General features: G+C 37.0%; 1 protein-coding gene across 4 annotated transcripts in view; it reads left to right on the top strand.

The window, feature by feature from the left end:
- Positions 1–24,542, top strand: part of Arhgap6 (Rho GTPase activating protein 6) — a 537,411-nt gene that overhangs the window by 449,958 nt on the left and 62,911 nt on the right. For 3 of the 4 annotated variants that reach the window (XM_052170863.1, XM_052170864.1, XM_052170865.1), the window contains exon 2: positions 12,135–12,294. In XM_052170863.1, the coding sequence (XP_052026823.1) occupies positions 12,135–12,294 (160 nt within the window). Of the gene's footprint in view, positions 1–41; positions 424–12,134; positions 12,295–24,542 lie in introns of those variants that run through there. The other variant, XM_052170867.1, reaches the window with a different exon arrangement.

Here is a 24,542-nt window from a genome sequence, read left to right as displayed (position 1 = left end):
CTCTCTCTCTCTCTCTCTCTCTCTCTCTCTCTCTCTCTCTCTCTCCATCCCTCCCTCCCTTTTCCCCTTCCTTCCTCTTCCTCTTTCCTCATTTCTTTCTTGAATTCACTCACTCACTCACTCACTCACTCACTCACTCACTCACTCACTCACGCAGTCCATGACAGAGCTTTCCTGTGTTCAAAAGAGACAGGAACTAACTTCTCATTGGTCTGGTGAAAAGATTGCAGCAAAAAGTATCCTGGCGTCATAGCTGAGCCAGCTGGGACATTTCTCTCACACCTGATAAGATTTTCTGTTTCAAGATTCATTTTTCACCAAAAAAAAAATATTTTTTTCAAAAAGCAGAGTCAAGTTCCTAGTCCAAGCTAAGTTCAGTTAGATTACAGAAGACATCAAAGAAGCTGAGAATAGAATTCATGGGTAAGCACCATATCTATATACTATATCTATATATCTATATATCTATATACCTATTGTGCTATTTCTTTAACAGAAGGTGATGGTGATAAGAAATGTAATTCTGTTGTACCTAGCTTGTGATTTGGGAAGAAAAGTGGACAATCAGCATGTGGGGGTGTGTAGCTGCTAAAACTGTTCCTGCTGGTGGAGATTTATGAGCACAGCTCATTTCCAGACTGATTGATGATGCTGAAGCAGCGGGAAATGTGCAAGCCCCAGCAGGAAGGCATGCTCTGCAATTAACGGGAGCAGCATCATTCGTTTGATTGCTGCAAGCCTCAGGAACCGGTTGATTGGAGGTCTCAGAGTCAAAGGTTTTTCCCTTCCTCTCTCAATTTTTTGCATGTGCTGCAACATGTTGCCTGCGGTTGCAGGAACAGATACAGGATTTAGAAATAAACTTATACAGGAGACAAGGCTAATGCTAAATTGGGCATGTTACTTTAACAAGAGGAAAAGTCTTAAGCTACTATGTTTGGAAACACATTCTGGCTTGCCTAACTATAAAGAATCTGCTGTTGACATGGCTTAGTGGTGGAAAGAAGTACAATTTCGCTCTCATGTTCAGGGTCTGCCTTGGTTGCTATAAGGGTGACTTTACTAATAGCTGTTGCTTTACTTATTTGTAAAGTGAAGGATTTGGGCTTGTATCTCCTGAGAGATGGCATGTGTGTATAGTAGTGATTTTGAGCTTAAATTCTAGAACCCAAAGCCTGACTTGAAATCCTAACGCTAATATTTACTCATCAACTGGGCAAGTTACATAAGTTTCATGCCTCAGTTTCTCCATCTGCAATTATGAAGAAAATAATGATGCCATTGTCTTCAAGGATGTTGTAACCCTTGTCTGGGATAATATAAATAATGATCATAGGGTTTAAACTAATAGACGGTGAACCATTTATAATGTGAGCAGAATTTTCAAGTCCTCATCCATTACTAAGGGCCAATTCTGCTAATTTTGGTGAATTTATTTAATTATAGAAAGACAAGCAGAACCGTTGATGATTAGCTCTGTCATTGAGACATTTCATTTTTTTAAGATTTTTTCTTTTATTGGACTTTCTTTATTTACATTTTCAGTGTTATTCCCTTTCCAGGTCTCCCCTCTGGAAACCCCCTATCCCACTAATATATCCTGGGCTCTATGTAGACTATTTTGCCTCCACAATTTGAGCAAAGCTTAAAACTAAGAATTGAATCTACGGTTACTAGAAAAGCTCATGGATCAACTGGAGAGATTCAGAAGTGAAAATGGCCTTTCAGTCTCACATTTTTTTCACTGAATACATGGATGTGTCCCCTCTGTGCTAACCATTAGCCAGAACTTTCCTGCAAGAAAATATGTACATGACATTTATTTTCCCAGATGATGTTAGCAAATTTCCAGGTTTGACGATGTTCTTTTTTTTTCTTTTAGTAATATCAATATTTCACACTATATGAGCCATTTTATATAACCATTTATTTTAACTTTTTCACATTTTTATTTATCTATGTGTGCATATTTGTGTTCTTGTGCATGGCACAGTATGCCTGAGGTCAGAAGACAAGCAGCCAGAGTTAGTTCTCTTCTTATACCGTATGGACTCAGAATGACTCAGCTCAGCAATTCAAGCTTGGAAACAAAACCCTTTGCCCACTGAGATATGTCATCTGCACAAGGTCCCTAGAAAACAATTTCTATTTCACTCTACCATTTATATGTTTCCAACATCTCAATTATTGCATTGCTATCTTATATAGTTTCTTTATGGACTCTTTGGGATGTTGGAGATAAGGAAAATTTACTCCAAAGGATTAATTGTAAATATACATTTACCTTAGTACATTTAACCTGGTGCAATGGTCAGAAAATATTTTCTGCAATGGCCAGATACTAAACTGGTTCAGCTCTGTGGGCCAGGCAGTCTTTGTTGCAAGCTGTTTAGCTCTACCACTGAAACGTGAACACAGCCACAGGTGGTAGCCACATGAGTAACTGGGCTCCCATAAAACTTCAAGGTTTGGCTCATGGGCAGAAGCTTGTTGATTCCTGGCTTTAAAAAAAAGAAGAAGAAAAGGAAAAAAAAGAAAAATACTCATTGTTCCCATTTCACAGATGACGAAAGTGAAGGCCATATAGGTAGCTTGCTAAAAACCCACACAGCTGACAAATAGTGGAACCAGGGCCCAAATCCAGGAAGCTGTTGCTTTTAGCAACTACCCCATGTCAACCAGTGGGATCCTTGGCTCTTGTATTCTGCCTGGTTTGTCGATCATTTCCATAAGGGCTGTCCTCAAAGCTCCCACAGTAATCCTATTTCTTCTGCCCAGTCCTATATGCTTTGCAAGTATTTGTCATCTTGTAACTTCCCATGAGACACTCTGCCATCCTGTGTCTTTATCTGCTTTCTCTTTTGTTCACTAATGAGCCCTAAGTACTTTGAAGAGTTCCTGACCTATAGAACACACTCATCTAGTGCTTGTTGAATAAACAAGATAGGCCTTTGCATGTTTGGATTTGGACACACTTCAAGTAACAGTGCTATATGAAGGTGAAAGTTCAAAGTAGGCTAATGTTCCTAAAAACTATGTCTAGTCTTCTGAAATTCATGTTCAAAATAAAATTAAAAAATTAAAAAGTCAAGAGTCAATGGATTTCTGAAAGTATATGACATAGAAGACGTCTTAAATCCTCACAAAGTATGCTGAGGAGTAAGGAGTCAAGAGAAGACAATTGAAAAATAGTTTCCTCCTGAGTGCAGAAAGGGACAATTTCTTTGATGAGTCTAGTCAGTGAGTGGTGTGACAGCCACATAGACAGCTTTCCCCAGGAGCTCAAAAGAAGGACTTTTCCTGTGATTGTCACATGTTTATTTTGGAGTGAGAAAGACCAAGGTACAAATGTTGATTGTGTGGATTGGTATTTCAATTATGCTATGCTTCAGTAGTGCATTTGACCATCTGGGAAGCATGCCTTGACTAATTATTATTATATGGCATTGGCCACCTTAGAAAGCAATGAGTAAATATTTACTTATGACATATATGATCTAAATGGCAGACCATTCTTTAGTCTCTAAGCTACTAACCTTATGCTTCTTGCCTTCAAGAAACCCTGATCCAACTGGCACTTAGAATAAAAAATATCCACTCTTAACACATAGTGGAACTATTTATTCAAAAATTCAGCACACGTTTCTTTAAGAGTTTTGGGGTTTTTTTGAGTAATTTTTTTTATTCGATATATTTTTATTTACATTTCAAATGATTTCCCCTTTTCTAGCCCCCCACTCCCCGAAAGTCCCATAAGCCCCCTTCTCTCCCCCTGTCCTCCCAGCCACCCCTTCCCACTTCCCCGTTCTGGTTTTGCTGAATCCTGCTTCACTGAGTCTTTCCAGAACAAGGGGCCACTCTTCCTTTCTTCTTGTACCTCATTTGATGTGTAGATTATGTTTTTAAGAGTTTTACGTGTCACTTAAAGTGCCACAATTCAGAAGGAGATGCAAACTTAGAGTGATGATTAATATTAATTATAACTTAAATTATCACTTATTCACAGCCTGTCAGGAGCTAATAAGCCCTGCATAAGAAATTCATTTGCATTGTCTTGTGTGATCCACACATGCCTTAGAGTTAATTCTTCCTCTTTCTGCATGTACTACTGAGGAAGATGAGGCTCAAAGATGTTCAGTGTCATGTCAAAAAGTTCACATATAATTGGTCTAGATGTGTGATACCTTAAATTTTGAAGTCTACCTTAAATCGAAGAATGTGCCTGTTTGATAGGGATAATTCCCCTCACCATGATTCTGACATACTGACTCCACAGAAAATAGTTTAACAAGACCTACATCAATCCCTCCCAGGCCCTCTTGGTTTCGACAGTTTATTATTGGGTGTGGTTAAAGAGATACTCCAATTATAGACCAACCTCAAACACATAAGTAAACACTTTGCTGTACGCTCAACCAAAATTATTTCAATCAATTTTATTTCATGGGAAACTCAAATCTGTTTGTAAAGATTACAGATCAGCTCTAAAGAATTACCTTTCTAAATAAAACATAGATATTGGGTTTTGGGTTTTCCTTTTAATTCTTTTAACTAAATGTGGATACATACACTTTTGATGGGTAAGAAATCTCTTTAGTTAATATTGTTCATGAGGTCCTCCAGTTAATCGAAATTCTAGTTTATTGAGGCTTTTGTTTATTTATTTTATACATTGTTTTGTGGCTTTTGTGTTTCTTGAAGCTGGTTAAAAATAGTTGGTATGATTTTGATTATGTGCATAACATGAATCCTACATGATATTCATAAAATACATACCTCATTCCTCCGATAACAATCAAAAAAATATAAATGATTGCTAAGATTTCTTGGCACCATCATTTTAAGGGTATTCTCTAAATTTGAGATTAACAGCAGATCTAATGTATACACTGTTAGGGTTGCTCATCCTCAGAAATATTAGCATTTTGATTCAGATAGACATTTACATTGGGGAAATGTAATGCTTCATGTATTACAAGACAGTTCATAGTGTCTCCAGCCTCTTCTTCCTGATCTAACTTTTACTCTCAGTCTCTTGATCAATTTGCACTCTTCTACAAGCTGACCAACAGTTGCACTGGCAACATTTGATGAAAATGCTGTCTTTCCACTGGATGGTTTTAGCTCCTTTGTTGAAGATCAAGTTACCATAGGTGTGTGGACTCATTTCTGGGTCTTTGATTCTATTCCACTGATCTTCCTGCCTGTCTCTGCACCAATGCCATCACTGTTGCTTTCTAGTAGAGAGCTTGAAGTCAGGGATGGTGATTCCACCAGCAGTTCTTTTATTGTTGAGAATAGTTTTCCCTCTCCTGGGTTTTTTGTTATTCCAAATGAATTTGCAAATTGCTCTTTCTAGTTCTATGAAGAATTGAGTTGTAATTTTGATGGAGATTTCATTGAATCTGTAGATTGCTTTTGTCAAGATGGTCATTCTTAGTATATTAATCCTGTCAATCCATGAGCATGAGAGATCTTTCCATCTTCTCAGATCTTCGATTTCTTTCTTCAGAGACTTGAAGTTCCTGTCATACAGATCTTTCACTTCCTTGGGTAGTGTCACCCCAAGGTATTTTATATTATTTGTGACTATTGCAAAGGGTGTCATTTTAGTAATTTCTTTCTCAGCCTGTCTATTCTGTGAGGAGAGGAAGGCTACTGATTTGTTTGAGTTAATTTTATATACAGACACATTGCTGAAGTTGTGTATCAGATTTAGGAGTTCTCTGGTGAAATTTTAGAGTCACTTAAGTGTACTATCATATCATCTGAAAATAGTGCTATTTTGACTTCTTCCTTTCCAATTTTTATCCCTTTGACCACCATTTGTTGTCTAATTGCTCTGGCTGGGACTTGGAATGCTATATTGAATGGGTAGGGGGGGGGGGGGAGAATGGTTCCTGATGTTAGTGGGATTGCCTCAAGTTTCTCTCCATCTTTTGTTTTTTATATTGGCTACTGGTATGCTTTTGCTATGTTTAGGTATGGGCCTTGGATTCCTGATCTTTTCAAGACTTTTATCAGGGCTGCTGAATTTTGTCAACTGCTTTTTCAGCACCTAATAAAATGACCATGTTTTTTTTTTTTCTTTGAGTTTGTTTATGTAGTGGATTACATTGATGTATTTCCATACATTGAACCATTCCTCCATCCCCAATATGAAGCATACTTGATTCTGATGGATGATTATTTTGATATGTTCTTGGATTCAGTTTGTGAGAATTTTATTGAATATTTTTGCATTGACATTCATAAGGGAAAGTTTTCTTTCTTTATTGGGTCTTTGTGAGGTTTAGATATAAGCATAATTGTGGCTTCATAGAATGAATTGGGTAGTGTTCCTTCTGTTTCTATTTTGTGGAATAGTGTGAAGAGAATTTGTATTAAGTCTTCTTTATTTTTGTTGTTATGGAAGACCAGACTTAGTCAGCGGTAATCTGATAGGATGCATGGGATTATTTCAATCTTCTTGTATCTGTTGAGGCCTCTTTTGTGATCAATTATATGTCAGTTTTGGAGAAGGTACCATGAGGTGCTGAAAAGAAGGTATATTCTTTTGTTTTAGGATGAAATATTCTGTAAATATCTGTTAAATCCATTTGGTTCATAACTTCTGTTAGTTTCACTGTGTCTCTCTTAATTTCTGTTTCCATGATCTGTCCATTGATGAGAGTAGGGTGTTGAAGTCTCCCACTATTATTGTTTGAGGTGCAATTAGTCTTTTTATCTTTAATAAAGTTTCTTTTATGAATGAAGGTACCCTTGCATTTGGAGCATAGATGTTCAGAACTGAGAGTTCTTCTTGATAGAGTTTTCCTTTGATTATTACGAAGTGTCCTTCCTTATCTTTTTTGAAAAATTTGATTGAAAATTGATTTTATTCAATATTAGAATAACTACTCCAGCTTGTTTCTTGTGACCATTTGCTTAGAAATTTTTTTCCAGCCTTGACTCAGAGGTAGACTGTCTTTGTCATTGAAGTGGGTTTCTTGTATGCAACAAAATGTTGGGTCCTGTTTATATATCCATTCTGTTAGTCTATGTCTTTTTATTGGGGACGTGAGGCCACTGATGTTAAGAGATATTAAGGAAAAATGATTGTTACTTCCTGTTATTTTAGTTATTAGAGGTGAACTTATGTTTGTGTGGCTATCTTCTTTTGGGTTTGTTGGAAGATTACTTTCTTGCTTTTTCTAGTGTGTAGTTTCTCTCCTTGTGTTGGAGTTTTCCATCTATTGTCCTTTGTAGGGCTGGATTTGTGGAAAGATATTGTGTAAATTTGCTTTTGTCATGGAATATCTTGGTTTCTCCATGCATGTTAATTGAGAATTTTATTGAGTATAGTAGCCTGGGCTGGCATTTGTGTTCTTTTAGGGTCTGTATGACGTCTGGCCAGGATCTTCTGGCTTTTGTAGTTTCTGGGGAGATGTCTGATGTAATTCTGATAGGTCTGCATTTAAATGTTACTTGACCTTTTTCTCTTACTGCTTTTAATATTCTTTGTTTAGTGCATTTTGGTATTTGATTATTATGTGATGGGAAGAATTTCTGTTCTTGTCCAGTCAATTTGGATTTCTGTATGCTTCTTGTATGTTCATTGGCATCTCTTTCTTTAGGTTAAGGAAGTTTTCTTCTATATTTTTGTTGAAGATATTTACTGGCCCTTTGTGTTGGGAATCTTCGCTCTCTTCTATATATATTATCCTTTGGTTTGGTCTTCTCATTCTGCCTTGGATTTCCTGAATGTTTTGGGTTAATAGCTTTTTGCATTTTGCATTTTCTTTGACTTTTGTGTCAATGTTTTCTATTATATCTTTTGCACCTGAGATTCTCTCTTGTATTCTGTTTGTGATGCTTGCATCTATGACTCCTGATCTATTTCCTAGGTTTTCTATGTCCAAGGTTATCTCCCTTTGTGATTTCTTTATTGTTTCTACTTCCCCTTTTAAATCCTGGATGGTTTTGTTCAGTTCCTTCACCTGTTTGGTTGTGTTTTCTTGTAACTCTTCAAGGAATTTTTTGTTTCCTCTTTAATGGCTTCTTCCTATTTACCTGTGTTGTTCTGTATTTGTCTTAAAGCCATCTGTCATCATCATGAGAAGTGATTTTAAGTATGATTCTTGCTTTTCTGGAGTGTTGTGGTATCCTGGAATTTCTATAGTGGGAGAACTGGGCTCTGATGATGCTAAGTAGCCTTGGTTTCTGTTGCTTATGTTCTTGCACTTGCCACTCCACATCTGGTTATCTCTAGTGCTACCTGCACTCACTGTCTCTGACTGGAGCCTATCACTCCTGTTATCTTGGTTGTGTCAGATCTCTTCAGAGTCCAACTGTCTCTGTGTTCCTGTGATTCTGATATCCTAGGTATAAGAGCTCCTAGGTGTCAAGCTGCCTCTGGGATCCTGAAATCCTAGTGTGACCAAGCTCCTGAGATTCTGTTATCCTATGATCACAGGGCATCTTAGAGCATCTGGGAGTCAAGTTTCCTCTGGGTGTTGTGGGACTGGGTGCAGAGCTAGCCCCAAAGTCTGCCTCTGTTTGGTATTCTTTTATCATTTATACATATTATCATATACTACTCCCACATTAGGTCACTTTTTATTGTACCTATACTTATAAAAGTGAAAAAATTAAAATATCCCTTTTAAATCCTCTTAGCAGTGTCATATGTTGATAAATCAAAATACTGATTTCAGGAGAAAGGGCCAAAAATGGGTTCACAGAGCCCTACAATTAAAGAATCATCCATTTACAAAATATACAGTCACTACGAAAAAATTCTGACTTGGAACAATCATTTGATGATTTAGATGCCACCAGAACACACTCTACAATGTGCTGATGGACTTTGGAGTTGTTTCTGGGGATGATTTTATAGTTTGTGCTACCATTGAATTTTGGAATGATATATGGTGTGTAGACATGAGTACCATAGATAAAGTCTTTCCTGGGTCACATTTTCATTTTAAGTCCTTATATACTAACAATTTTGTTTGGTTCTTTAAAATATTTTTCCAAGTTTGAGCCAAAATGATTACTCTCTCTCTCTCTCTCTCTCTCTCTCTCTCTCTCTCTCTCTCTCTCTCTCTCTCTCTGTGTGTGTGTGTGTGTGTGTGTGTGTGTGTGTGTGTGTTTGGCTGTTTCAGATGGAGTCTACATAGCCCAGGGTAGCCTAAAACCCAAGATCCTCTAGGCTCTGAATCCCCAGTACTTAGCTCACAGCTCACATATATGCACCATCATGCCCTGCTGCCCACCATTTCTGAAATTCTTCTCTTCATTTTTAATGAGCTCTCTCCTTTAGTGCTTTAAGATATTTCTTAGCACTTCTCTTTCCTTTTCAGATCTGATTGTGTTCCTCTTTTAATCAGTGTTCCCCATATACTAGCATTTATTGAAAAAACAAAAATCTACTTTTCACTACTTTCACAGAAGACTTGAAAGAGTTTGTCCTAGACTTCTGCTTTGTTTTGCTCAGTGCTATTTCTATCCTTCCAGATGTACAGAATAAGTCTGTTTCCTCATTTGTGATAGGAAACCCCTTATCTCTTTTAGTCAATTTTCAAGTCTCCATAAAAACATTATCTTCTCTACAAAGCTTTCCTTGATCTATAGACAGATGGTAACACTCTATCTTCTAGGCAGCCATTGCATTTGATGCTTATTTCTAAGCTCACAATCTGTGTAGTTTCTAGACCGTGTTCTTCCTACCTGAAAGGTAACACTTTAAGGAGAAAGGCTGTGCTGTTATCTGAATAAAATCATCCCTACTACAGTGCTTACTATGTAATATGTACTACTGAATATTGTTTGAATTAACCATGGGGACAGAATAAATAAAATAATATATTATGGTAGGAATCAGTTAATTTCATGCACAAACTATAGTTCTGGGATTAGAAGGATGTACGTACACCACTAGCCAAATGCAGCCTGCTATATAATTTTGTAAATCAAGTTACTTTTATGGAAATTTGCCACATCTTTCATAAATTATCTATGGCTAGTTGAATGCCCCAGAGACAGTTAGGTTGTTGATACAGGATCAAGATGTCCCTCAAAGCATGAAATATTTACTCTATTCCCCTTGGTTAAAAAAAAAACAATGCCAATCCCAGTTAAAATGTAGTAGAATCCTCTATAGGACACCTTTTAAAATACCTTTTCAAAGGGGTATGTAATTTTATTTTGACACTTGGATAACAAAAAAACAGCTACCTTAGATAATCCAAATTTCATATCTAAAAGACAAATACAGGCTATCAAGATGGATCAGTGAGTAAACAAGTGTCAGAAATATGAATTCAATTCCAGGGACTCCAGAACACAAGAAAAAATTTACTGTGACAAGTTGTACTCTGATCTCCATAAGTGTGCTTTGACACACGTGTGCCTAAACACATACCCCCCAAATGAACAAACATGAAACAAAATTTAAAGTTACAAACTTATTTAGTGTTTCTCATCTGATAAAAACAACTGACAAATCACAGACAACAGAACATGTAGTATATTAGTCTCTTGGGTTATTAATTAGAGGCACAACCAAGGCCTAATCATAACTATTTAAATGTGAGGTTCACTAGAGAAGAAAGAAAAAGCTTCTTCAGTTGACCAAATATGGCAGCAGCCTACTCACTTGGTGTATATTTCTTAACTCACTCCTTGTCCCATACCACCTCTCCAGAGCATACTGGAAACATGAGTACTCAGTAGCCACTGGATGTAGGCTCATATGAGTCAAGATCACTACCACCAATGGAAAGCCCTTCTAATGGTGGAGGGAAAGCTGCTTCTTCAAATCCATGGCACTGCGTCTGTTGTCTATTATGTGTAGAATGACCTCTTCAGAAGCCAAGGATGATGAATTTCATAGGAGTTGGAATTAGTCTTTCCTGGACTATCACTTTCTCCTAGTCTCTGGTGATGGTAGAGGCCAGCACTCTACAGATATAGACTACTTTAAACTCAAATGTTTCTAGAAATATGAGTTGTTACTGATCATCTCTTCATACTTATTTGATTGAAGTAGCTCATGAAAGGGTTGTAACAGAACGGTTACTATTCTAGAATAGAGTTTAAATCCATACGTGTGGCTTAGTCCTTCAGATCTGGTGAAAATTATTCAACCTCCCCAGGATACAGGTTTGTACACAGTACATAATTTTTTATATACAATATCATAATTGTAGATACTATATTGTCATAGTAATACAATGTGCCTTAAGTATATATTGAAATAATATGTAAAATATGTGCTCAGTGTTGAAATAATGTCCAGTTCTCGTGTTCTTAGGTTCTATATCCAAAGACTGAACTGACCATGAAGCAAACGTTTCCTAAATATTTACAAATCTTTCTCCTTTGTCATTATTCACTAAATGATGCATTATAGCAGTGATTCAGTGTTTAAACTGTACTAGGCAGTAAAAAAACTAGAAACTATTCAAAGCATATAAGGGTATATGTAAGCTATTTGACAACACTAACATTTTAAAACAAATGTTAGTTTGTTTTTAAACTAATGTTTTAAAATATTTGAACACGCATATATTTTAATATCTGCAGGTACTCTTGAAATAGATCCCCTAGGATACTCAATAAAATTATATTGTTATATAGTATAATTTTGCAATATTTACTCAATGCTACAATTATGATATTGGTGATGTAAAAAAATACTGATCACCTCAATGATTTGCTAGATGAATAAAAAAGCATACAGCACAATGATACACTGTACTCTCTCAAAAATATTTGTTCCCTGTATGAGATGCGCATAATAGAAAGTAGTAGCACATTTTTCCTGTTATGAAAATATAGATGAAAAATGTATTTGCTATATATATCTATAAGAGTAAGTAGGTTTCTTGCAAACACTTTTCACATGGTTTTCCTTTGCCTATGCATGCATCATCGGATGAGAACTTTTGACACAGAAGCCAAGATATGTTTTGATTTTTTGACTAAGAAAATGCATGCTAAACTAAGACTGGATTTAGTTTGAGGACTAGAGAAACAGCTATGGAATACAAACATTAAATCTGTTTGCCTCTGTTTCTGCCTAGAGAGAAGGAAGTTTGTGACAAATGAGTAAACTGTGTAATGCTTCTTGTTTTTCCCTTTGCCTGCAGGGTGACTTCACCTGGAACAGCATGTCTGGTCGTAGTGTGCGCCTGAGGTCAGTCCCCATCCAGAGCCTTTCAGAGCTGGAGCGGGCAAGGCTGCAGGAAGTGGCTTTTTGTCAGTTGCAGCAGGACTGTGACCTGGGTTGTCAGATCACCATCCCGAAAGGTAAGGCCCTATTTGCATATTCTGCCTTTCTGTGGGGTGTCTGCCAGCCACCTGTTCTGCCAAAGTCACAGGCTTCAAATTATTCTCATGCCTAGTATTAACACAGAATGGAAACTATAGCTTCTTAGTGGATAACTGGCATCACTGCCCATTTTGAAAGACAAGTCCAAACAAGACAATGTACATGCTGGATAAATTTTTTAAAAAGAATGTTAACTGGGGCTTGGCTGGGGGGGGGGGGTGTGTGGAATCCCGGCATATCTTAAAAGTTTTTATGGTTTTATATCAACCAAGGAGAAAGCTTACCAAGAGGTCAACTAAAATGATTGTAAGAAGAACTGGATCTGTTTCAATATGATTTCAAAATAAATATCTGAGAAGAATGTCTCAGATGTGTTAAGCTTGCAGGTTTGATCCCATACACACTGAGAATCTGGGATGTTATTGCCATTAATTCCATTTGTAGCCAGTCTTCAGAGTATTTTGCCACTGTAACACTTGAGTCCAGGCACTCCAGATTGCCTGGTGCTTTAACACAAGGCCTGACTCCCATACAACTGAGAAGAAGGCACCTGAGTTCATGTAGTCTTTAGAAATCTGTCTCTGAATGATTACTGTCATATGCAAAGGCAGTTTTTATAATTGCATGACACAGAAAGCTAACTTGGGGCAGAATGAAAAACTGTAATTTATTATGGAGACTATAATAAACTTGGTCATAAAGAGTTCTGACCAGTGGGCTTAAAACAAAAAGTGAAATCAGAAGAGTGAAGACAAGTGTCTGAAAAGTACACCTGTTATTAATATTTATTCGTCAGATAATAAGTATAGGAACACATGTGTATTCTACTTTATCTCAAAGTTCCTCAGAGTTTCCTGTGTTGAAGGCTTTATTTGCATTGCTGAGGTAAGGCTTTAGGGATGCCATTGAATTCCAGGGGCTCTGAGTTTTATCAATAGGTTAACACACTGACAAAATACATGAGTGAATGGATTGTTGGGAGGTGGTGAAAACTGGCGGCGATGGCACTAAGTGGGAAGAAGTAGGTCAATAGGGCATGCATCGGGAAACTGAATCTGGTCCAAGCAAGATCTCCTCTCTGACAATCTGCCTCCTTGCCATTATGAATTATGCAGTTTTGTTCTACCACAACATGCCTTAAAATAAGTCTAGAAACAGGGATCCAAGTGACCATGGACTGAAACATGTAACACTATATTTATGCCTTTTAAATTGTTTGTCTTGGATATTTAGTTGTAGCCATGCATTGGCAGAAAAACAACTACCACAATATATAATGTGTGTGTGTGTGTGTGTGTGTGTGTGTGTGCACATTTTTGCACAGATGCAATGTGGTTCTCAAGTAGACTTGATCTTGCCTTTTATCTCCCAGAGGACATCTGGCAATTTCTGGCCATCTATTTGGCTGTCATCCTTTGGGAGAAGGTTCTACTGGCATCAAATGGTTTCAAGTCAGAAATATTGATAAATCACCTACAATACATATGACAACCTTCCTCAATAGTCTTTATCAGGTCCCAAATATTCAAGGGCCAAGGTTAAGCCATTTCACCTTACATACAAGCATTTGGTCAACATTCTTTCATCATTTGCAGTGGCGATGGATCTAGCCTTTGCTTTTGTTTTGTTTTGTTTTTCTGCTTGGATATACTAGTTTAGGAGTCTAAAGACTAGAACATAGGTACCCATCTTATCATTTTCCCCATCCGCACACTAGCCATTTGAACTTAGGCAATTCACCTTTGCAATAGAAAAGTTGGTTATAGACTCTACAAGGAGTGGCACAAAATTTGGAGTGCTGAGTTTGCCATTGGATGGTGAGTCTCTGGGCCATGCTTTGCTTTTTCTTTAGGCTGAAATTTCTGGTACTCTGTTGGATGATGTGATGGAGTTCATAATCAAGCTAGAGGATGGCTATTGATGAGCAGAATGTGGATGCTAATGACTGAAGCCATGTTTATTTGGCTTTTTTCTCCCCCCCCCCCCATTGCCATGACAGTTGTAGTCATCATCCCCATTCTCTGTCAATCCATTTCATGCGAATCTCACACATAGATACCTTCCACACTGATGAGAAGTTCTCCTGCACTTGCAGAAACTGTACTAGAGATGATAATATCAAGCTACTGTTTCATTTATAGCCAGACTTTTTTGTCTCGCCTGGCCTTGCTTTGGTAAGGTTCAGGAGAAGCTTATATTTCCCGACTTAGCTCACAATTGTCCTATGTAATCACCACCAATAGGCCTATCTCCTTTTCATGAGCACAAACATTCCTTGCATTCATTCCTAAAGTATGTGGGAATTTTAGCAAATACAGTTTATACCGAAGGACATAATAACTTTGAATTTAATGCACATGAGATAAGCTATCAGGAAAGAGATTATTTTTATAGCATTACTTTAAAATCTAGTTAATTTGATGTGTCTCTTTGTTCCTGATTTTTGAAGGAGTCCATTAAAATAAATACCATTGCCAAATAGAACTGCTATAAAACTTGTGGGCTAGAGATTCTGTCTATAACTATGTGGTTCCAAATCCCCTCAAGGAATGATTCATGACACTGAGCTGTTACAAAATTTTGCCAGGCCATGAGGGATATTTCTAGTTTCTATCAAAATAGGAATACAAATAATACAAATACAAAACAGTTAACAAATAAGTTTTATTATTTATGGAAGAGAGAAGAAGCTGTAACCAAGTAAAAAAGGTTAGAATTTCTGGAAACATTGTTTGGGGTAGGTGATTTATAGATGTGGAATATCAACTGAGCTTGTTTGAATGTGTGACAAGTACCACATGCTATGATGGCGGCTATAGGATGGACGTGGCCACTTAGTCCCCATACAAACCCCAAAGTAGAAGTTCTAAAGAGTGTCAGATTTACTGTGAAAGTAATTTCCTTGAGGGAAATAAACACAGCATCCAGGATCTTGAACCTGAAGATATGATGCTATTCCCAATGATATAGGAGACTCATTGGAAATGAAAGCACTCAAACAAACATTTCCATTTCCGGTTACTTGGGCATAATTATATAGGCAGATTTGTGGAGACTGGGGGTTCCTGGATTTAGATAAAGATAATTTGAATTATCTTTATCTAAAGCCTCAAAATTCATTAGAGAGAGGAGAGAATTGAAGTTCAGGAGGTTCAGTGAAGTCACTAAGATAATTCTCTAGAATGAATGACAGTGGAGAAATTTACCTTGGCTGGAGCTATAATTACTAGAAATTGGTTATTTGGGCAAGGGTTCAGATGAAGTAGTAGATTAAAGGGGACCATATGGAATTTCAGTTCATATTGTTTCTGCACTTCAATTGATGCCAGATATAGTTAGTTTTATTTAGGAATAAAGATGAGGAAGAGTTCTTAGATGTCTGAGAAAGAGAAATCGAAGAAGGGATCTAATGGACTAGCAATGATGGTGGATTTAAGGGCAGTTGAAGGTCCATCTAGAAATTGTAGCTGAGAATTTAAAATGTAAATTAAGCTTCCTGGCATTTAAGCACTGTAAGCGAAAAGCACTTCATATTTACTTTAAATTCCTTAGTCCTGGTTAATCAAAGTCCCATTCAAATAATATTAGAATGGAATTTAATGAAAGGAGAAAGGTCCATAACTAATTTAATATGTGTCCATAGTCTGAAGACTGACACTCCAAAGATAACCACATCTTAATCCTTTGATTAACACATTAGTTCACAGAAGAGAAAGAATCGTGCAAATGTGACACATTAATACCTTTGAGATAGAGCAATTATCCTACATTGTCTGAGAGGGGCCAGACTAATCACATAAGTGGTTGTAAATGTAAGAGGATGGCCAAAGAGATGCAATGCTGCTGGCTTTGAAGATGGAACAAAGGGGCCATAATTAAAGGAATATAGGAGGCCCTGGGAGATTTTTTTTTTAAAAAGTCAATAGAATAGATTCTTTTATGAAGTTCCCCAAAAGGACCCACCTTCTGACACCTTGATTTTAGCCCCCTGAAATCCATTTCAGACATTTACTTTCAGCATTGCAAATAAGTTAGAGCTGTTGGTTTCTAAGTTTGCAATAATTAGTTACAGCAGCATTAGCAAACCAAAATAGTATACAAGGTAATCATTAAAACAAAAGACAATGGAGTTTAAGTTGTATCTGAATGGAAGTTAGAGTGTTGACCATGGTTGGAAATCCCAACACAGGAGGAAGATTGTGAGTTCAAGGCCAACTTAGGTTACATAGCAAGGGTTGCTGTCCTATCTTTTGTGCTATCCTTACTGGAAATGCTCAGGTATAATGTGCTAGATCTCTTTGTAGATTTTTTTGGTATATATCACAGTCAAGCTGTAATATGGAACAGAATCCACAGTCTGCTGGAAATGCCAATAGGAATCAAGTGATGCTAACAATGTATGACTTTTAGGCTTGGAAAGCCTCAAAGAGGAACTCTAATGTAGGAGTTCCGGAACTAATGGCACCTTTTTTGTGTCCACCACCCATTGCTTGGTCCTCCCACAGGGGATCATGACTTCCCACGGGACAGGGTTATGTATCCTTTGCCTATGGAACTAGAACACCAAGTAGAGGGCACAATACACCAGTAAGTGAGTCAGAAGGGAATAAATGCCTGAGTATACTTCTTTAAAGTTAAACTTCCCCTTTCCTCTTCCCTAACCTTACAAAAAGCATTGATCACCTTTCTCACATCTTCCTCAGTATCTCCTGGAATGGGTTTGAAGTTACCTTAAAGATTTCCTCTAGCTTCACCCTGTACTCATTTTCTAGCTTTAATTGATGGTCTCATGGGTTAATGTGAGGTTTAAGTGTAGTAACAACCATAATGAGTCTAAAGCATCTACTGACATCTCATACATTCTCCATAAAAGCTATCCATCTCCATCAACATGATAATTATCATTGTCATCATTGCTATATCACTAGTTCATGCATCTTCCCTCAACTCTTTATCTCATCTTAATTATAAACCATAAGCCTCCTTTTGCTGCCTTCAATTCAGGACTTCTCCACTATTCTATCACACCTAAAACTGCCAGAGTAATCATAACCCACAAAGCTTACTCCTTTATTGGAGAAAAAAATCTCAAAGCACCCTATTGCTTACCTGTATCACTGTAGAAATATTTTATACTATTTAAAATGTAAAAGAAGAAATCCATTTACTTAACAGTCTATAATTACAATGCACCAATGGTTTAAGTCTATGTTGTTGGAACAGTATGTTTTAACATATATCTAAAATCTACACTGAGAAATAAATTATACCTTACATCTGTGCCTGGGAAACATGTGAACCAAATGGTGTTTTCTTGTCAGAGTTAAACTTAAATACTTCCTACAGCATTCTCAAATATCCACCTCTGTTTAATTCTGTATTTTTTCTAAAACGCTTTTCCATGACCTACTATATTTTCCTGGTTCAATAGTAGATGTATGCCTTACAATTTGACCATCACACATTCTTGGAAGACAACCAAGAGGAAAATAATAAAAAATCAGTATGAATAACTTTTAAATTTTCCTTCTTGGGGCTCTACAGGACTTTGTAAGTGAAAAGGAACATTTTTCCCTGTATGGTTAGGGAGATGATGCTAGGACTACAACTGTGCCCTCAGTGAGAGGCACACCTGGGAGGATTCGATATGACTGTCCTGCTCTCTTTAGTAAGAACAAGCTTGATGCACAACCCAAGGGAGATAGATATGTAGCACACTGAAGATATCAGAGAGAAAAAAATGGAAATCCACTGAATAAAAAAGCCATATAACTATCCTTCTTCTATATTACTGATAAAGTAAGATGAAGACTTTTTATGTCAGTCCTTTATATTAAACTTTCATAGTTTTCAGTCAAGTGAATCTTCACAATGAGTAATCCAAACTCTGCTCTACAATGTGTGTTTCTACTTCTAGATCCATGAGATATGTCATGTAATGCCAGGTATATATTTGAAAAGATATCCTCAGAGTTCTGGATCTGTGTGTATTCAGTATTTGAAGGTGTGTATGTGCATGCACGTGCATGTGTTTACAATAGGGAGGGTAAAAGATATCTTTGCCTGTGTGCTTTACCTAGCTTCTGTAGACAGTACAGACACCTTGCTATTGCTAATGAGAGCAGTGAAACAGTATAGAATACTTTAAAGGGTCACTCAAAGAGATTGACCCTAGATGTTTGCACCCTTAAGTTCATTTTCATATTCTTATATGTCTAGCCATGTCAAAAGCTATCCACATCCTCTACTTATCCCAGATCACTCAACAGAAAAAAATGCAATTATAAACTATAGTCAACGATGAAATCTATTCAAGTTGCCTTTTAGAAAGAAGGTGCCTCATCCATCTACTCCAGTAAAAGCCAAGAATGACAGATACTTTATTGCAGTTGCTTTTGTAACTTTCTTCTCAGATTCTTCCCCTAAGAGCTGATGACTTGTGTGGTGTACAGTTCTCATGTGTGTGCTTCTATATGATTCAGTACTAGTATGAAGCAGTTGCCCAATTCTTTTTTTTTTTTTTTTTTTTTTTTGGTTTTTCAAGACAGGTTTTCTCTGTGTAGTCCTGGCTGTCCTGGAACTCACTATGTAGACTAGGCTGGCCTCGAACTCAGGAATCTGCCTGCCTCTGCCTCCCAAGTGCTGGAATTAAAGGCGAACACCACCACTGCCCGGCCAGATGCCCAATTTTTTAAGTCACAAGCTTTGTGATTCAGTAATCACAAATAGTATTCCGTGTGTATGTGTGTGTGTGTGTGTGTGTGTGTGTGTGTGTGTGTGTGTTGGAGCACTGGCTACTATTGTACAAGGCTTTGAAATATTGAGCAAAGTTCTCATCACTGAAGTTTCTAAAATATTCTGGCGTCTTTCAAATATTTTGTGAGTACCCTGTGCTCTCCATTGGATCACTGCCTAAAGTAAATTTGATAATTGCAAGTTTTTTGTAATTGAGCTTTTTGAATGGTCAGAAGTTTAAAATCCTCAGGTTTTAGGGCTTATACATGTGAAGAAATATTTATTCAAAATGAGAGTCAATTCTGTGGGAGAATTAAACAAGAATGATAAATAACATTTTATGAATTTTAACATCACCATATATAGTCCTAAGTAGTATGCTATAAAGCAGTATACCATATATTTATAGATATATAAATAGTACATTTAATGAATGATTTTAATAATAAAATGATCTCCAGTATAGGTTAAGTATAACTTTATTATTACTATCTAGTTTGATGACTGACAAATTAGCAACATTTATCTGCAAAGACCTATTAATGGATATAAAGTTCTTTGCAATCTGACCTCTCTCCTTCTACCCACCCAATATTTTTTTAAATTTATTTTCTATAGTCTTTGTCTGCATTCCAAATGATTTCTCCTTTCCTTGTTCCCCCCTCCCCATAAGTCCCATAAGCCCTCTTCCCTCTACACATTCCCCAATCACCCCCTCCCATTTCTCTGTCCTGGTAATCCCCTAGGATGATAGATCAAGCCTTTCCAGGACCAGGGCCCTCACCTTCCTTCTTCTTGAGAATCATTTGATATGTTAATTGTGTCTTGAGTATTCAGAGCTTCTAGGCTAATTAATATCCACCTATCAGTGAGTGCATACCCTGTGTATTCTTTTGTGATTGGGTTACCTCACTTAGGATGATATTTTCCATTTCCACCCATTTGCCTAAGAATTTCATGAATTCATTGTTTTTAATTACTGAGTAGTATTCCATTGTGTAAATATAACACATTTTCTGCATCCATTCCTCCATTGAGGGACATCTGGGTTCTTTCCAACTTCTGGCTATTATAAATAAGGCTGCTATGAACATAGTGGAGCATGTGTCCTTATTGCATGCTGGGGAATCCTCTGGGTATATACCCAGGAGTGATATAGCAGGATCCTCTGGAAGTGTCATGCCCAGTTTTCTGAAGAACCGCCAGACTGATTTCCAGAGTGGTTGTAACAGTTTGCATTTTCACCAGCAGTGGAGGAGTGTTCCTCTTTCTCCACATCCTCGCCAACACCTGCTGTCTCCTGAGTTTTTAATCTTAGCCATTCTGACTGGTGTGAGGTGAAATCTCAGGGTTGTTTTGATTTGCGTTTCCCTAATGATTAGTGATGTTGAACATTTCTCAAGGTGCTTCTCAGCCATTCGAAATTATTCAAGTGAAAATTCCTTGTTTAGCTCTGTACCCCATTTTTAATAGGGTCATTTAGCTCTCTGGAGTCTACCTTCTTGTGTTATTTGTATATATTGGATATTAACCCTCTGTCAGATGTAGGGTTGTTGAAGACCTTTTTCCAATTTGTTGGTTGCCATTTTGTCTAATTGATAGTATCCTTTGCCTCACAGATATTTTGTAATTTTATGAGGTCCCATTTGTCAATTCTTTTTTTTGAAACAGAACTTTTATTCACTGTTGGCAGAAGGAAACTGGTGCAGATACCATGGAAATCACTATAGTATCTCAGTGAAAATAGAATCATCATACTGTACTAGTCCTAGGCACATGACCTAAGGGTTCCACACATTACAGTGGATATACCCACACTTCCATTTTTCATATGGGTCCATTCACAGTAGCAAGGAAATCAACCAGCCTGATTGTCTATCAGTGAATGAATAGCATGATATATATACACAGTGGATATTTACTTAGGCATAATAATGAAATAGATTTTTATCATTTCTCTGAATATAAAAAATCAATGAATATTAAATTTTCAGTAAAATGAATGAATATGAAAAAAGAGGGGGGAACCAGGAAAGGGGAAAGCATTCGGAATGTAAACAAAGAATATAGAAAATTAAAAAAAAATCTTACTTAATATAGCATTTGTCAATTTTTGATCTTAGAGCGTAAGCTATTGGTGTTCTGTCCAGGAACTTTTCCCCTGTCCCCATGTCCTCAAATAGATTCAAAATGTCTATGGATATCGTTTCTTAAGAATACCTGACATAAAGTTTCTAGTGAACCTAAAAATAAAAAATCACACAGCAGTTTTAGATCATCCACTATTAATATACGTTTTACAAGTTGCAAAAGTTCAATTAAAATTATTTCATGAAGAATCTAGGGATAAGCTAGTTCCATGATTTCAGTGGATTTCTATCACGCGTTGCTTTTGTATCAGTGGAGTCTCTTGCTGCTTTCTGGCTTTCTTCTTCATCATGGAATGGCAGCAACAATCTTTGCCATTGTTAACCTTATAGGAACATCAAGAGACAGGGAAGAGTACTAACTTTCCAGCAAGTAGTTTTGTAAGAAAGGAGAAGCACCTCCACTGCTCTCCCTTTTTGTTCTCTAGAATTGGAATGCCTACCAGTGCCTAAGTGGATACTGGCAAACAGAAATAAATCACAGGGATTCACAAAGAGTGCTCTGCCAAGGCTGGGGTGAAAAATCATCCCAGGAGGCATAAAGTAACAAAGTGGGGCAAGGGTGGTGAGTTAGAGTGGGTGGAGGAAAGAAGATAGAGTTGGATTTGTCAATGGAATTATGTAGCTCTGCATGCAGGTGATAGGGAAGAAAGTATTCTAAGTTTTCATCCACTTGTGTCATCTTTCTAGTCACTGTGTGTAAGAGAGCTATTTTTATGTGAGCAACTGACAGAAAATTTTACAAGTTGCCAGGATTTAAAGTTCATGTCTTATGGATATCTAATTGGCTTGTTCATTATAAAAAAAAAAAAAAGCAAAGTAGATGAAATCAGTCTCTTCTATAGGTCAAAAAAATCACACCCCACAAGGACACAACTGTCAGACAATATCTTTTTAGTATGAACTATAGGCTTTGTAGTAAATAATGATGAAACTCTGTAGTTTGGGTATATTTTTCCTTTTAGAGTTTGTTTATGTACTTTTTTCTTTTCTTTACTTTTTTTTTTTTTAAACAAAGAGCCTCATGTAGCTCAGGCTTGCCTTTCTCCCTACATAGGCAAGGATGACATTGAATTTCTCATCATCTATTCCCAAGTACTAGTATTGTAGGGTATGTGTCCACACCTCTGGTTTTTATACCTGCTAGAGATAAAACCCAAGGCTTCATAAATGTGAGCCAGACGCTTCAGCAACTAAGCTGCCTCTCCAAATCCTATGCCTGGATAGTATTCTCTCAAGGTAACAATGTAAGGTGTTTTTTGAGATAAGTGTGGTATTTCTAATTTATGTTTGCCTGCCTACTTCTTTTCTTTTAAAATCTAGCAGAGGAGTAAAGCCAAAAGAAATGACTTCATAAAAGCCCCTCTTTCTGGTCTGATGTTTATAAACTTCTCTATCTGAAAGCTGTCTACTTAGACGAAGCAATAGGTATCATCATCCCTGTAAGAGTCAGAAGATGAAGGCTGCAAGCTAAGAAACCTAAAAGAATAGGCTAGCTCCCAGTTTTGGAAAGGAAAGCAGCAAGCCTGCTCCCTTAGTATATGTGCTCAGGACATATTTGTCGCTGTTGCTGCTGCTGTTGTTTTTAAATCCCTCGTTTTTAACTCATAGAAATTGAATGTAGAAAAAAATGTCTGCTAGTAAAAGATCCTTCAAGGGTGATCATGACCATTTGTTAAAGCAAGGGGTGATTACATTTTGACTGAATGAGGAGACATGTTTAATAAATCAAATATCTTAACGATTATTTTTAAAATAGGAAAACAGTTGCTTTGAGACTCAATAATCCGTGGGAGTTATTTGTCTTTCTTGACTATCACAAAGAAAAACTTAAGAACTAATTGCCCTGACAAAATAATTTACACAAAACATAAGGGGATTTCTTTTCTTCGTGTTTAATTGATCTACGAGGATGGTGACCTCCAATAGCTGAGTCTCATTACAGCAGTGAGAAACTAACAGAATGTTCTAATGTTGTGACCACAGTTTTGTTAATTTTACCACCACTTCAGGCTGTAAACTACTGGGATTAGTCCATTTCACAAGTACTTTGGGGAGTACTCTAAGAAGAGGCATCTCTGTTGCTTAAGAATACCATAAAACATTTCCTTTTCCAGGGAAATGGGGATACTTTGAAAACCGATTCTGGAAATACGAGTCCACATGGTGCCATTAAGAATGAAGAAACTCAGATTAATTCCATGGTATTGGTGCCATGAGAAATGACATGATGCCCGCATCCCTATACAACTTCAGTGCAAATTATAATTAGGGGAAGAAATTCTGGATATAAGATAATAGAAAAATAGATGTCTTGTGAATTGGGCAAAATAATCGACATTCAATAATACAAAACATTTATTGATGATGACAGACCTGTGCACATATAAACATGCACAGTTAATTAGTAGCCATTGGTGAGTAAATGATAGGGGCTATGTTGTGCTTGAATAATTTTTTTTCATATTTCTAGTGCGGCCTGTTTTTCTTTTCCAGAATTTTTATTTTCATTCTCTGGAACTCTCCTTCTTACTGAAGAAGCTATTACTCCACGCTGGAATCTGTCATGTTTGTTCACCAATAGACCTTTTATCCAATAAAGAAGCAGCTCTCAACCTGTGGGTCACGTCCCTATGGGGGGGATTGAACGACCCTTTCACAGGGCTTGCATATCAGATATCCTGCATATCAGATACTCACACTACAACACACAACAGTAGCAAACTTACAGTTATGAAATAGTGATGAATATAATTTTATGATTATGGGTCACCACAACAGGAGGAAGCAAATTAAAGGGCTATATAGCACTAGGAAGGTTGTGAATCTCTGCAATAAACTGTTTTACCAAAACTAAGACATTCAGGGAATGAGAGAGTCAGGAAGAAAGGATTTCCTAAACCCTGTACTTACCATAGGAATTACTGAGGAAAACGCCAACATAATTCTAAGGGTCCTAAGAAGAGCAACTTTATCCCCTGAGGCCTAAACTAAACATTAGCTTTTGAAAGAATAGTTGGGATCATCCTTCTCTCATCTGTACTAACACCTAGTAAAATGGTCACAAAGGTATTTCTTTGTTTCGTTTTAGTCAGCTTTTGCCAGCTCTATCTCTAACACTGAACTTGTGAGTACCTCAGAGGAACAAATAGTGCCTAACATCTAGGCATAAAACACATCACTTATTTTCTCCAACAATGTGTGATTATTGGGTAGACAGATGGATGAATGGATAGGCAACTGGAAAGATGGATAATGAATCCACTTTCTAGAAAGAAGATAATATGTAAACAGATAAGTGTAATAATATAAATAATATTCCCAAGCCAAGAAGAATAGTCATG

This window comes from Apodemus sylvaticus, chromosome X (assembly GCF_947179515.1).
Source record: "Apodemus sylvaticus chromosome X, mApoSyl1.1, whole genome shotgun sequence".
Lineage (NCBI taxonomy): Eukaryota > Metazoa > Chordata > Mammalia > Rodentia > Muridae > Apodemus > Apodemus sylvaticus.
Note: the sequence above shows the minus strand (reverse complement) of the source record. Positions and strands in the feature narration are given on the sequence as shown.